General features: G+C 44.2%; 2 protein-coding genes and 1 non-coding gene across 3 annotated transcripts; all 3 read left to right on the top strand.

The window, feature by feature from the left end:
• The first annotated feature begins 256 nt into the window (after positions 1-256).
• Positions 257-1,842, top strand: LOC127309749 (probable xyloglucan galactosyltransferase GT19). The gene has a single exon (XM_051340484.2). The coding sequence runs from the start codon at positions 273-275 to the stop codon at positions 1,602-1,604; it is 1,332 nt and encodes a 443-aa protein (XP_051196444.1). The 5' UTR covers positions 257-272; the 3' UTR covers positions 1,605-1,842.
• A 787-nt stretch (positions 1,843-2,629) lies between these two features.
• TRNAG-GCC (transfer RNA glycine (anticodon GCC)) lies at positions 2,630-2,700 on the top strand. Its single transcript has one exon. It is a non-coding gene; the product is annotated as a tRNA-Gly (tRNA).
• A 3,249-nt stretch (positions 2,701-5,949) lies between these two features.
• On the top strand, positions 5,950-11,546 carry LOC127308421 (protein arginine N-methyltransferase 5). Its single transcript, XM_051339245.1, has 22 exons — positions 5,950-6,215; positions 6,293-6,499; positions 6,723-6,812; positions 6,912-6,983; positions 7,114-7,202; positions 7,326-7,401; positions 7,495-7,581; positions 8,048-8,129; positions 8,364-8,458; positions 8,555-8,590; positions 8,735-8,803; positions 8,949-9,017; positions 9,456-9,509; positions 9,642-9,716; positions 9,911-10,003; positions 10,088-10,191; positions 10,284-10,332; positions 10,404-10,490; positions 10,609-10,714; positions 10,801-10,888; positions 10,989-11,082; positions 11,161-11,546. The coding sequence occupies exons 1-22, from the start codon at positions 6,072-6,074 to the stop codon at positions 11,242-11,244; spliced, it is 1,950 nt and encodes a 649-aa protein (XP_051195205.1). The 5' UTR covers positions 5,950-6,071; the 3' UTR covers positions 11,245-11,546.
• Positions 11,547-13,304: the final 1,758 nt, after the last annotated feature.

The following is a 13,304-nucleotide window of genomic DNA, read 5'->3' as shown; positions in this document are numbered from 1 at the left end:
ATTGTTTGACTGGTACGGTTATGATGTACGGAGTAGTAGGAATAGCGAGGGCACCGACTAACTGAATTTTCGCAAAATTTTCGAAAATGTTTTCCAAAAAGGCAAAACTATCATGTACGAACGAATTTCACAATTTCAGAAGTCAAACTGCGGAGTGGAAAAAAAAGAACTGTTATTCGATCTATGCAACGGTTTGTTTGGCAGTTATTTTAGCACGTTCGATCTGCTCTTCCTAGAGAGAGGAGATAGAGAAGAACGGGATCGATCCAACAATGTCGCGCCGTCTCCTCTTCCTCCTCATCATCATCGCCTCCGCCACAGCGGCCACGCCGGACCCGGACGCGTGCGCCGGCCGCCGCATCCACATCCGCCAGCTCCCAGCCCGCTTCAACACCGACCTCCTCCGGCACTGCGACACCGCCTTCCCGCTGGCCGACCACCCCTCCGCCACTCCCTCCTGCTCCTCGCTCGCCAACCACGGCCTCGGCCCGCGCACCCACAACCGCACCCGGTCATGGTACCGCACTGACGCGCGCCTCCTCGAGCCCTTCTTCCACCGCCGCCTCCTTGATCACCGCTGCCTCGTCGACGACCCTGACCGCGCCGATGCCGTCTTCCTCCCCTACTACGCCGCGCTGGACGCGCTCCCCTTCGTCCTCGAGCCCGCCATGCTCAACTTCTCCGGCGTCCACGGCGTGCCCCTCGCGCAGTTCCTGGCCGGCGACCGCCCGCGCGTCCTCGCGCGCCGACACGGGCACGACCACTTCCTCGTCCTCGCCGGCCCCGCCTGGGACTACTCGCAGCCGCCGGACACCGACCCGAGGCTCTGGGGCAGCACCTCCCTGCTCCGCCGCCCGGAGTTCGACAGCTTCACCTTCCTCACCCTCGAGTCCCGCGCGTGGCCGTGGCAGGAGCACGCCGTGCCGCACCCGACGTCCTTCCACCCGTCCTCCCTCCCGCGTCTCCGCGCCTGGATCGCCCGCGCGCGCCGCTCCCGCCGCCCGACGCTGATGCTCTACGCCGGGACCGTGTCCAAGCCGTCCCGGCCCAACATCCGCGGCTCCATCCTCGCCGAGTGCGCCAACCGCACCCTCGACGTCTGCAACCTTGTGGACTGCTCCGGCGCGTGCGCGCTCGACCCGATCCGCTACATGCGGCCCATGCTCAAGGCTAGGTTCTGCCTCCAGCCGCCGGGGGACACGCCGACGCGGCGGTCCACGTTCGACGCGATCGTGGCCGGGTGCGTGCCGGTGTTCTTCGAGAACGCGTCGGCGAGGACGCAGTACGGGTGGCACCTGCCCCCGGGGAGGTACGACGAGTTCTCGGTCACCATACCCAAGGACGCGGTGGTGCTGGGCGGAGTGCAGATCGTGGAGACCCTGGCGGCCGTGCCGGAGGAGGAGGTGGCGAGGATGCGGGAACGGTTGCTGGAGCTGGCACCCAGGGTGGTTTACCGGCGGCACGGCAGCGAGGAGATGGGCATGGACGCGGTGGACATCGCCGTGGAGGGCGCGCTGCGAAGGATACGGAGGCGGGTGCGCGCGCTGGAGGACGGCCGGCCGGAGGCCTTGTACTCGCTGGACGACGACGACCAAGTGATCTAGCTACCTCACCTCTGCAAAGAAACAAACTCCAAAACACAGGTGTATATGGAGCAGGTTATTTCCCGACCCGCAGATTGTGCTTATAAAATGGGGCGCAGTTGATATCACAACCGTTGTTTATAGTTGTGTTCCTCGAGATTCGGTCCAGCATGACCCCACGTGAAAAAGGAATCTACAGCTGTCATGTGTGTAAAATCAACAGTACTTTTGACATTACTACATGTACCATATGAAAAATTGACAAGGACTTTATAAATCCAAAGAAGATTTCTTTGCAGGACTACATGAACATGGCATATGGACTACATGCGCAAACAATAGAGGACTTTATAGATACAGTTCACGAAATCAATTTTAAAAAATTAAATATTAGACTCATTTTGAAGAGTTCGTCGGGAGGAAGTCAAATATGCAAACAAAATCTCATTTACATTTATTATGCGAAAGTTATACTCATTTTAGAATTAGTAGTGTATTTCAAGAAGAGAATCTTTTGCAATGAGTGGATAAGCTAGCGGACCCCACAGATGAGCATCCATATGCATGTGAACGGCTGTGATTTCACTTGCGCCCCAATTCATAAGTGCCAATGCATTTTCGGTTATTTCCTTGTGCAGCTGAATCTTTGTACCCTTGTCTGAGAGGATACATACGAACAGATGTTCTGAACGATTCGATGCAATGCAACAATCTTACGCCGTGAATACATATTTGCAACAGAAACCGGCTTTTCTCACACGAATTTCTCATGTTTGCACGCAACAAGCTGTTTTCACGGTTGAAGTTCAGCTCACTTGGTCTGTTCTCTGAATTTCTCTTGCTGTTTCGGCAGTTCATCATCTGTAATGAAACTGAGCTTCCCAGATTTCAACTTTAGATATGTACTATAATGATGCATGTCTATCGAAGTAGCATGTGTGTATAAAGATTGGTTGACGAGTAATATAACTGCAGTGACATTCTTTTCCCTACGAAGGATTCACATTAAAGTATCTATATTATTTTAGAAATTATTTGCCATCCGAGCACCAGTGGTCTAGTGGTAGAATAGTACCCTGCCACGGTACAGACCCGGGTTCGATTCCCGTCTGGTGCATTTTTACGTTCTTTTTTTTTGGCAGCTGCATTTTTACGTTCTCCTTTCACAAATTTGTGTCTTTTTTCATTCTTCTTTGACAAATAATAACATGTTTTTTAGGGGAAAGCCATTCGGCACTTTATTTATTAGCTAACAAAGTTACATCATGTATTACAAAGGTATAATAAACTTTGGAGGATCTCCATCCCAGCTTACAACTGTCCCACTTGATTTGCATCTCTAGGGCAATGTTTAAAACAATAGAATCAAACTGATGTGCCTTCATAAAACATTCCGGAAGAGTAGCAGCATATGGATCCCAAACTTGAATCTCGGCATTGCATGCTTGAATTAATTCTAAAGAATTTATCTCCACGTATGCTCGTGTGATCCCTACTTGTTCGAGGAACTCAATTCCTTTTAGCAGTGCTAGAGCCAGTTGTTGCCGCATCCAGCACATGGTCCAACGAACATGCATAACCAGCAATTGCTGCACCATGATTATCTTGAAGAACTATGCCGGCTGAACCTGATCCGTCAGCAAGAAAATACGCATATGTATTCAGTTTATAACAACCCTTTGTTGGCTTCTTCCAGATGACAACCTTCTCAACCGCTTTCGCTGATGATGCCAAAACATAATTAGTTGTCAAAGGTTGATCGCAAATGTCGTTCGACATGATCTTCCACCTTCTCTCCTTTAACTATCTCTCGACGCTGCCACCATACATACCAACATGCTATAGTAATGGATTCATGTATTTCAAGCACGCCCAACACCAGGGTTCTTTCCATTGGTCCGCAGATTATGTCTTCAAGAATAGATGAACCTGAGCATTCCCCTAACACCGCTTGATCGATGAACTCATGTAGTCCCATTTCTTTCTGAACTTCTCGGGCACAGAGACAAGTAAACAGTAGGTGTCTTATATCTTCAGGGCCTGCCCGACACACTGGACATATCGCCGGTACTCGAATGTGCCTAGAGGCTAGGATCGATCTCCCAGTACCACATCATGTAAAGCTCGCCATAGGAAGATTTTCACTTTTCCAGGGACCTGGAGCTTCCATATTTATCCCATAGTGCGTTATTACCCACAAACCCTTGCCCATCTCTTCTCTGAACTCGGTTACTGAATTGATGTTCCCAAGCAGTGTAATAAGCACCCCCAACAGAAAAATATAGGTTTTGATTTTGTGCCAGGCTACAAAATCCTCTGTCATATGCTCACTTATCGGTATAGTTAAAATATTTTTTGCGTCCACTTGAAGGGAATTCTCTCTTGCAAGGGCTTCATCCCACAAAGGTTAATCAGCCCATCAACAGATCAACTGTACGCAAGATGATCCCACAAAGTGTTCACTCCTTAATTGACCACAAGAAATGTTTTGTTCCAAATAATTAGCGGTGTGGCTGAACTATCGAATAGAGTCATTAACGACTACTCGCAGTGGCACCGACTCATGACTTTACCAACAACTCATTTTTGACACATATCTATATAAGAGCATATCCAGCAGACGCGCCTTCTACGCGCAGAAGAAGGCGGAGCGCAGGGCGGAGAAGGACGCCATTGGCACGCCATCGAGGCGCAGGAAGCCGTCCCATCGACGACAACGACGACCCTTGGATGGATATGATCTTGAGCGAGCCGTAAGAGTCGTCGAAATCGGACTACGACTTCCGATTAGATGTTTCTATTGTATCTGTTTAATTGTCGTTCTTGTCATCGTTTTGTTAAACCTATTTTAGTACTATGTTTGATCTTATTTTCAATCAATACGGATGCAAAACTAGTTTCTAGTGTTGTATTTTAGTGTGTCTAGTAAAGTGTTGTTTCCACGCTGTATGTTTCCACGCTTCTGGAAAATCTATAGACGCGCCCGCGCCCAAAAATGCAAAAATCGGCGTTGTATAATATTTTTAGCGCGCCGAATGTGCACGCGTCTGGTGGAGATGCTCAAAGGACCTAACCTCGCCTGGACATGGTCATGACTTTGACAAAATTCTAAATTTGAGATATGTTCCCTTTTTAAAGAATTCTCCCTCTCTTTTTTTGAGAAAATATTTAAGATGAAACGAGGTCGAGCTTAGTTGAGCATCAATCAATAACACATTTCTAGATAGCTTTTCTTAACATGATCTTTCCGGCCGCATCTAGAGCTTGGAAGAAGTTGCACAATGATACTGCCGCCCTTCCACAATAATACTAACTTTATTCATAAAAATATATTTTTGTAAATCACATTGCACAATAATATTGTCGTCCTTCCACAATAATACTACCTTTGTCCATAAAATGACACTTTTGTAAATCACATTGCACAATGATATTGTCGTCCTTCCACAATAACACTACCTCTATACGAATAAAAGGATGCACAAGTTCGTCTAGTTTCGATGTATCTAAACACTATTTAATTATCTAGACACTATTTAGTGTATAGCTACATTTAAATTCAGACAAATCTTCAACATCATTTTATTGACGGAGGGAGTAAGATTTTTTTTTTTGCTTTCTCGAATGCACATTCCGAGCCATTTGATCATTTATTTTTATTCTTTCCTAGTTTATCCAATCAATTAATTATTGATTGGTTTGTTCTATAATTCAAGCAAAGTTGCATCAAAGGAATTGCTTTTCCTAAGATGGTGGTCGACCAGTCAAGCCGCACCTTAAGTTTGTCTCTCTAGCTTTTTACCGCTTTTTTTGGTTGCATCTTATTGCTAGATCTAGTTCTTCATATTGCATCAGTTTTACTTGTGTTGGTGCGACTCATAGTTTCCCAAAAGAAATAGTTCATATTTTGCTCCCTCCAATTCATATTAGTTAATTTAACTTTGTTTAGATTCATATGTATCCAGTTAAATTTGTAGAGTAAATACATGTGTATCTAGATAACATGGAGTTAATAAATTTGGTCAAGAGGGAATAAGTTAGTATATGTTCCCGGCTCACTAGAATTTAAACCTTATGTTTGACATGTGTGTCTCATGAAGGCGGAATATTCATTCACTAGGAGGCGACGTTCCCATCGACAGCGAGACATTTGTGGTGACTTCGTTAATTTTAAGATTCAATCCGCCGGCTCAGTTTTATGGAGGTGAGCATAGAGGTAGGGTGTGCACGTGTGCGTTTATAGGGGTGAGTGTGCACGTGTATCCATTTCATGCGTCAATTTTTTTTCCCTACGAAAAAATTATGTTGTGTGTCCCCACATGTCAGCCTAAGTCACCCCAAAGCAGAGTGAAGGCTTAGCCGCCAAAGCGACGCGCGTTCCTCTCCGCCGAGCAAAACCCTAAACCCTAGCCCGCCGAAACCCTCCCTCTCTCTTCCCCTCCTCCGGCGGCGGCGGCGTGAGCCACCGGCAGCACGTATCAGGCGAAGATGCCGCTGGGGCAGCGCGCCGGGGACAAGAGCGACTCCCGCTACTGCGGGGTGGAGGTGCTCGACTTCCCCGCCGGCGACGGCCTCCCCGCCGTCCTCTCGCACTCCCTCTCCTCCGCCTTCGACTTCCTCCTCGCCCCGCTCGTAAGCGCTCCACCTCTACCTACCTCGTCTTCTGCCCCCCCTCTGAAACGGAGGCTTACTCGCCCCGCTCTGTTCAGGTCGATCCCGAGTACCGGCCCACGCCGGGGGCCGTGCTGCCGGTGGCGGCGTCGGACCTCGTCCTCAGCCCGTCCCAGTGGAGCAGCCACATCGTCGGGAAGATCAGCGAGTGGATTGATTTGGACTCGGAGGACGCGCAGCTCCGGTTGGACTCGGAGCTCACCCTCAAGCAGGAGATTGCGTGGGCGTCCCATCTCTCCTTGCAGGTATATTTGCCATCACATTGCTCATAATTCATGTAGTCTAATTCTAATCACATTGCTCATAATGCATATTAATTTTAATCAATTGGTTGTATACGTAATTAGCTAGGAGACACAACACATAACCTGAGCACTGTAAATTGGTATGGAGGGAGGGAGGGAGTAGTTGCAATAACATAATTTATTCATCATACAAAGAGGTGAATCTTGACGCATTTCCTTGCAGGCATGCGTTCTTCCTCCTCCCAGGAGATCGTCCTGTGCCAATTATGCTAGAGTTGTAAATAATATTTTGCAAGGCCTGACCAATATGCAGGTACCTTCCTCTGTCTCAAGTTTCATCTTCCCAGTGTTGTATGCACTCTATAATTTTTGTTTAACATCTAACTTTTATCTGCACCTTTTCTTTATTAAGCTGTGGCTTAGGATACCTCTGGAGAAGTCTGAACCCATGGATGAAGCCCAAGTAAATAATAATAATCCCACGGTACACTTTTGGTCCACCCAGATTGGTCTGGAATTTTAGTGTTCTTAAAGGTCGTGCCTATTCAAGAATTAATACTATATATTTACACACGCCACATAACTCTCTTTCTACGCGTTCTCCTAAATTGCAGAGTGACATAGTAGATTCGTGGGAATGGTGGAATTCGTTCAGACTATTGTGTGAGCATAGCAGTCAACTGTATGTAGCACTGGATATCTTGTAAGTGGTGATCTTGTATTGTTACACCAAACTTTTTTTTTCCAAGCAAAGATATCACTCAAATTTCATCTATAATGTCGTAGTTTTGGTATTCCTTACAAATGTTGGCTATTCACTTGTCAGGAGCTCACTGCCATCAATGAATTCCCTAGGGCGGTGGTTTGGGGAGCCTGTAAGGGCTGCAATTCTTCAAACGGATGTAACCATACAACTTTATTATTTAATGTCCATTTCTTCAGGTATTACTATATGCCCTGCATGTTTGCATCACTAATAGATATTTCATTTGCAGGCTTTTCTAACAAATGCAAGAGGCTACCCTTGCTTGTCGAAGCGCCATCAGACTCTGCTTACTGGATTTTTTAACCATTCAGTTCAGGTGAGTTCTTTATTATGCTTCCTTATATCAAGCATTTCCCCCCATAACAGCAGAGCCTTCTGAATTATTGGCACAGCACACAACTTGCCCTCCTTTTGCAAATATGGTTTTAGGGCTCCTTTGGTTCATATGATAGGAAAAACATAGTAATAGGAAAACCAAAGGGTTGGGATGTCATGCACATTTGAATCCTATGGGAAGATAAAGTGTGTTTGATTGTAGCAAAGGAATTTTTCCATGAGGTATGGCCTAATGGTTTTTTCCTATAGGATTTACACTACAAGATTCCTATAGGATGTGTTCCTATGAATCAAACAACTTGTATAGGAAAATTTCCCATAGGATCCAAATCCTACACAATTCCTTTACAAATCTTATGAATCAAAGGAGCCCTTCAGCTTCAGAGGTAATTTTGTATACTGTGTAGTGTTCTTCCCGAGGCCCTGAATTTTTGTTTGTTGTTTAGGCTATTATTTCTGGGAGATCAAACCATAATGTTTCCCAAGCATCTGAAGGAGTGCTCGGAGTTGATGAAAACCACACTGAAGGTAACTCCTGCAAACTTTTAGAATTGTTAGTCAGCTGGTCTTTAACTACACATGGTTATCTAAACAATGTTTCTGACACGTACATTTACAGTAACTGTTGTAATCTACAAAGTTAACTTCACAAATAAATTTTGAAAGATCAAATTCAATATTCTCCTTTTTAATATGGGAAATTTGCCACTTCTTGAGTTTTCTTTAGAATATGACTTCTTCATACCTAAATTTTTGCTCCAGATACCCCCACTCGGCATGCATTGAGCCCGTACCTAGACTACATCGCCTACCTCTATCAGAGGATGGATCCACTTCCTGAACAGGAACGATTTGAGGTATCCACTCTAGCGAAATGTTTATCTTCCATGACACGTGATTTATCTTGTTTACTGACATCTTTGTTGATATTATGTTGAATTTCCTTATTCCAGATCAACTACAGGGATTTCCTGCAATCTCCTCTCCAGGTAATAACTGCTTCACTTACTCTTGAGCTCCTCTGATCACCTGAAATTATGCTTCCTTGCAAGTTATGTGACAATGGCTCTCGTTTTCCTCCATTAGAATGCAACCGTCACTTTCTCATAACTTTTCTTTTTTTTGTTTGGCAGCCTCTTATGGATAATTTGGAAGCTCAAACTTATGAGACTTTCGAGAAAGACACTGTGAAATATACACAGGTTTCTGTCTATCTTTTAATGCTATACATTTTGAAAATCAATGTTGTTTTCGCTCTATGTGAATATGTTTTTGTTGACATATTGTGAGAACAAAGTTAGCTTTTGAATTGAACTGATAATTCCTTGTTTTACATCATATTAACAGTATCAGAGAGCCATCGCCAAGGCTTTGGTTGATAAGGTTTCAGATGATGAAATCCCCACAACTAGGACGGTAAGATTGGGCCTAGAACCTGTTTCTCTTCTCCATATACAAAAAGGCTGCAGTCCATGCTCCCAGGAAGATGCATGATGGTGCAATTATTTTAAAAGATGAACTGATACATAATCACTTTAAATGTAAATGATGATTCTTATAGCCAATTGTTTTTGTTGAGAGTTGGCATATATTATCCTGTTTCTCCATTGCATATTGTACAGTAACTGCAGCCAATCCATCGTTATGCCAGAACAAATGTATTACGTCTATAACATTTATAGACTAGGGACCATTGGAAATCTTTTTAAAAGCTCATCTGCACCTTCTCATTGTCTACAAAATGTAACTGAAGCACCGAACCTATTTCCTGCACCACTCCCTTAAATGTACAGTTTTAATTTTGAATGTTTATTTAGAACTTATTGATCTAATTTCATTCGCCATTCCACAAAGGTGTTGATGGTTGTTGGAGCAGGCCGAGGGCCTTTAGTAAGAGCATCATTGCAGGTGAGGTCCTTTTTCTCCTGATACTTATTAACTTACCACAATCCTTGATAATGTATCTGTAATTTTGTAGAAGTTTTTATTTTTCTGTTCATATTATCCAGGAGTCTGAGTATCCTTTCATATTAAATGCAGGCTGCAGAAGAAACTGGTCGCAAGTTAAAAGTATATGCTGTGGAGAAAAATCCTAACGCTGTCATTACCCTGCATGTAAGTTGTTCAATGGATATTTTCGATTCCCAGGTCTCAAACTATACCAGTAGACATGGTGGAAGTTTGTTAGTTCAATGATCATTGATGCAGTCATTTTATAATTACTTTTCTGTTGGTTGTCTGTTCTTGCCTTCCTGCCTAGATAGAGATGATTATATGATGATCTGATTAATTTTCCGGAACTGATACAGAGTTTGATCAAATTGGAAGGGTGGGAAAGCATGGTTACTATAATCTCTAGTGACATGCGGTGCTGGGATGCTCCTGAAAAAGCTGATATTTTGGTATGCTGATACTTTGTTGGAAAGTGACATTTCAAATCTTTTAGCAAGTTGTCACAGTGTGTCTTACATGCAATTATGAAACAGGTCAGTGAGTTGCTTGGATCCTTTGGTGATAACGAATTATCTCCTGAGTGTCTAGATGGTGCCCAGAGATTCTTGAAGCCCGATGGGATTTCTATTCCTTCCTCGTACTGGCCTTTTTTCCTTTCTGTATTCTTATATGGTCCAACTTCCCTGCATTTTTCAATCCTCAGCATCTTGGTGTTTTCATGTGTTCCAGATACACAAGTTTTATCCAACCAGTAACAGCATCTAAACTACACAATGATGTAAGCATTTGTACTATTTTTATGATATTTGTAAAATTTCAATAGAGCTTGAAGTGGCTTGGTTTGTGCAGATCAAACAGCACAAAGATATAGCACATTTTGAAACTGCATATGTTGTCAAGCTACACCGAGTGGCAAGACTTGCGCCTCCACAAGAGGTGAGAGACCACACTTGTGCTCTTCATTGATTGTGTGATCTTACCACATTATGTGATATATTGTCTTTCCCTGAGAGCTTTTTCATGACGACATTTAATGCTCACCTCACATGTGTAGGTTTTTTCTTTCACACACCCAAATTTCTCACCTAAAACTACCAACCAAAGGTATACCAAGTTGCAGTTTGAACTACCACAAGATACGGGGTCATGCCTTGTACATGGTATGCAGCTATACTTTCCATTGGGTTTTTTATTCGTAGATGCTATTTGTGTCGCTCTAAGTTTACATGTCCCATAATTTTGGCAGGATTTGCTGGATATTTTGATGCTGTACTGTATAAAGATGTCCATCTTGGGATTGAGCCAAACACATGTACACCAAACATGTTTAGCTGGTAAGTGGCAGCTGGCAACCTGATTTTAGAAGCTGTCAACAATCCTTTCCAAGCCCTGTCATCATCGTTCTTGATTTTGACATATGATGAGCATTTCCAGGTTCCCGATCTTCTTCCCACTGAGGAAGCCCATCTACGTACCGTCGGAGTCACCCATAGAAGTGCACTTTTGGCGATGCTGTGGTGCCACTAAGGTAGTGTGGCCTCCACTGTTGTCTATTCTCAGATGTATGAATCCTGTAATTGGAGTCTCATCTTCTCTGCTTTTGCAGGTGTGGTATGAGTGGGCTCTGATGGCGCCGTCTCCATCCCCAATTCATAACAGCAACGGCCGGTCATATTGGGTTGGTCTATGAGCTGAAAAATCAGACCATTCTATTTTTTGTTTAGGTTTTTGAGAGCGAAGAAAAGGTATTCTAGTTTTTTCGGCGCATCCAACTACCTGGATGAATCAAGAGGCTCATCTTGGAACTTGGATGTGGGACTTTACATGCTGTAACTCACAGGAGGTCGGTTTGTAACTTCATTTGCTTGCTATTGTTGTTGCTCTAGTCCGCGAGTGTGTATGTTAGGAGTTCAGTTTCATCATCAATTTTGACATTGTCTTGAGGAGCATGCGCTTGAGGAGATGCTAAGCAAATTCAGAGACTCAAATCTAGTCGTGTGTGCAATTTTGGTAGTTGCAACAAGTTGGTAAGAATGATCTTTCCCTGGTTCCCGTTCCAACGGCTGAATCAGCATGCCTAAAGTTTACTTCTCACTCCATATGGTATAGTTTCTCGGTACTTGGGACTGAATTTATTGTTAGATCCTTGCGACATTTCTAACCCTAAAATCACACGGACCTTGCTAAATGGTTCAGTAAAATACGAGCTCCTGTAATGAGAGAAATGCAGTTAAGGGCATCTTTGGTTCATGGAGTGTGAGGAACATAGTAAATTTTTTACAGAATTATGTGTGATGACACGTTGAATTCTTCTGGGATCGAAAAACAAGGATCAGTAGAAGTTGAAGTTCTATGCAGAGACTCGGTGCATGTCATAATAGTCATACCTGATGAAATCTGATACATTTTATTAAAGAAATCAAAATATTCCTAGCACAATCATGTTTTTTTGTACATTTATACATGTTTGTGTAACTTTTTCTGAAAAACACTAAAATATAATTATTCCTATATTCCAAAGTTAACCTTTTAAGCACTACAAATCTCGTACTTTCCTTGTGATAACTTATGAAAAACATAATTTTGACAAAAATAATATTCCCTTCGATTCATATTACTTACACTAATATAGATGTATCTAAACATATTTTAATTATAGATACATCCATTTTAGATAAATAATAGTATGGATCTGAGGGAGTATTAACAATATAAATATCATTTTCTATCACCTAACATGGTGCTCTCGAGTGTAATTTTTTGTTACTCATATGTCAAGTACTTTTATTGGAAAATTCCACCAATTTATTACTCCCACCTCCGACCTACAGCTGGGCATGGACAGCCCGGTCCGGACGGCCCGGCCTGGAAATCCCGGGCCGGGTCGGGTCGGGCTTGCGCATTGGGCCGGGTTCAGGCCTGATTTTGGAGCCCGAAGGTCCGGTCGGGCCGGGCTCAGGCTTGCATAAAACACAGTTTAAGCCTAGTTCGGGCTGGGTTTTTGGCAGTTCGGGCCGGGTTCATGCCTAATTTGTAAGCCCGAAGGTCGGGCCGGGCCGGGCTCGATCCTGGGAATTTCTGTTCGGGCTTTTTCGGGCTCGGCCCGAGGAATGCCCAGGTGTACTCCGACCAAAGGAGCATCACAATTAGAACAAAGAACCCTAAAACGCCCTAGATCTGGCCACCAAGATGTAGAGCTCTTCTCCAATATATAGGTATAAAGCCCACATCAGGGAAACCGCCGTAAGTCCTATATGTACAAGCCGTCTCAACCACCCCAGTCCACGCTAGATGGCAGCGCCGCCGGGGGAGCAGGGGCCACCGGGGTGTGGGGTGGGGGGGGGGGGGGGGTGGAGACACTCTCGACTCTCAACTCTCAACGGGGAAGGGAAGGATAGAGAGAAGGTGGAAAGGGAACTGAGCCGTTCTTCAACGCACTCTAAACCTAGTGATCACTACCCCTATATGATATGCGGCGATTGCTTGTGGTTGTATATAAATGTTTTTTTTGCGGAACATAGCACAAACGCAGACACTCAAAAATATGTAGATATAGATATACTCGCTCGTTTAAACACGCGCATGTGCACATAACTTTATAAGCACATTCAAGAGAGTAAAATAAGAAACTGGTTCGGCGGGTCTTAAAATTGACGAAATCAATCGATGGAAAATGCCGCCCTTTTCACTAAAAGATTATTATGTCTTTTATAAAGCGCCAAGATGCCGCTCCCTCGTCATCTGACCATA

This window comes from Lolium perenne, chromosome 6 (assembly GCF_019359855.2).
Source record: "Lolium perenne isolate Kyuss_39 chromosome 6, Kyuss_2.0, whole genome shotgun sequence".
Taxonomy (NCBI): domain Eukaryota; kingdom Viridiplantae; phylum Streptophyta; class Magnoliopsida; order Poales; family Poaceae; genus Lolium; species Lolium perenne.
This window is presented reverse-complemented; position numbering and strand designations above follow the sequence as displayed.

Excerpts from the sequence above, each read along its gene's own strand:
- LOC127308421 (XM_051339245.1), top strand. The coding sequence starts at position 6,072 with ATGCCGCTGGGGCAGCGCGCCGGGGACAAGAGCGACTCCCGCTACTGC. Across the intron at positions 6,500-6,722 it reads CGTCCCATCTCTCCTTGCAG|GCATGCGTTCTTCCTCCTCC; the intron begins GTATATTTGCCA and ends ATTTCCTTGCAG. Across the intron at positions 7,402-7,494 it reads CTGCAATTCTTCAAACGGAT|GCTTTTCTAACAAATGCAAG; the intron begins GTAACCATACAA and ends TTTCATTTGCAG.
- LOC127309749 (XM_051340484.2), top strand. The coding sequence starts at position 273 with ATGTCGCGCCGTCTCCTCTTCCTCCTCATCATCATCGCCTCCGCCACA.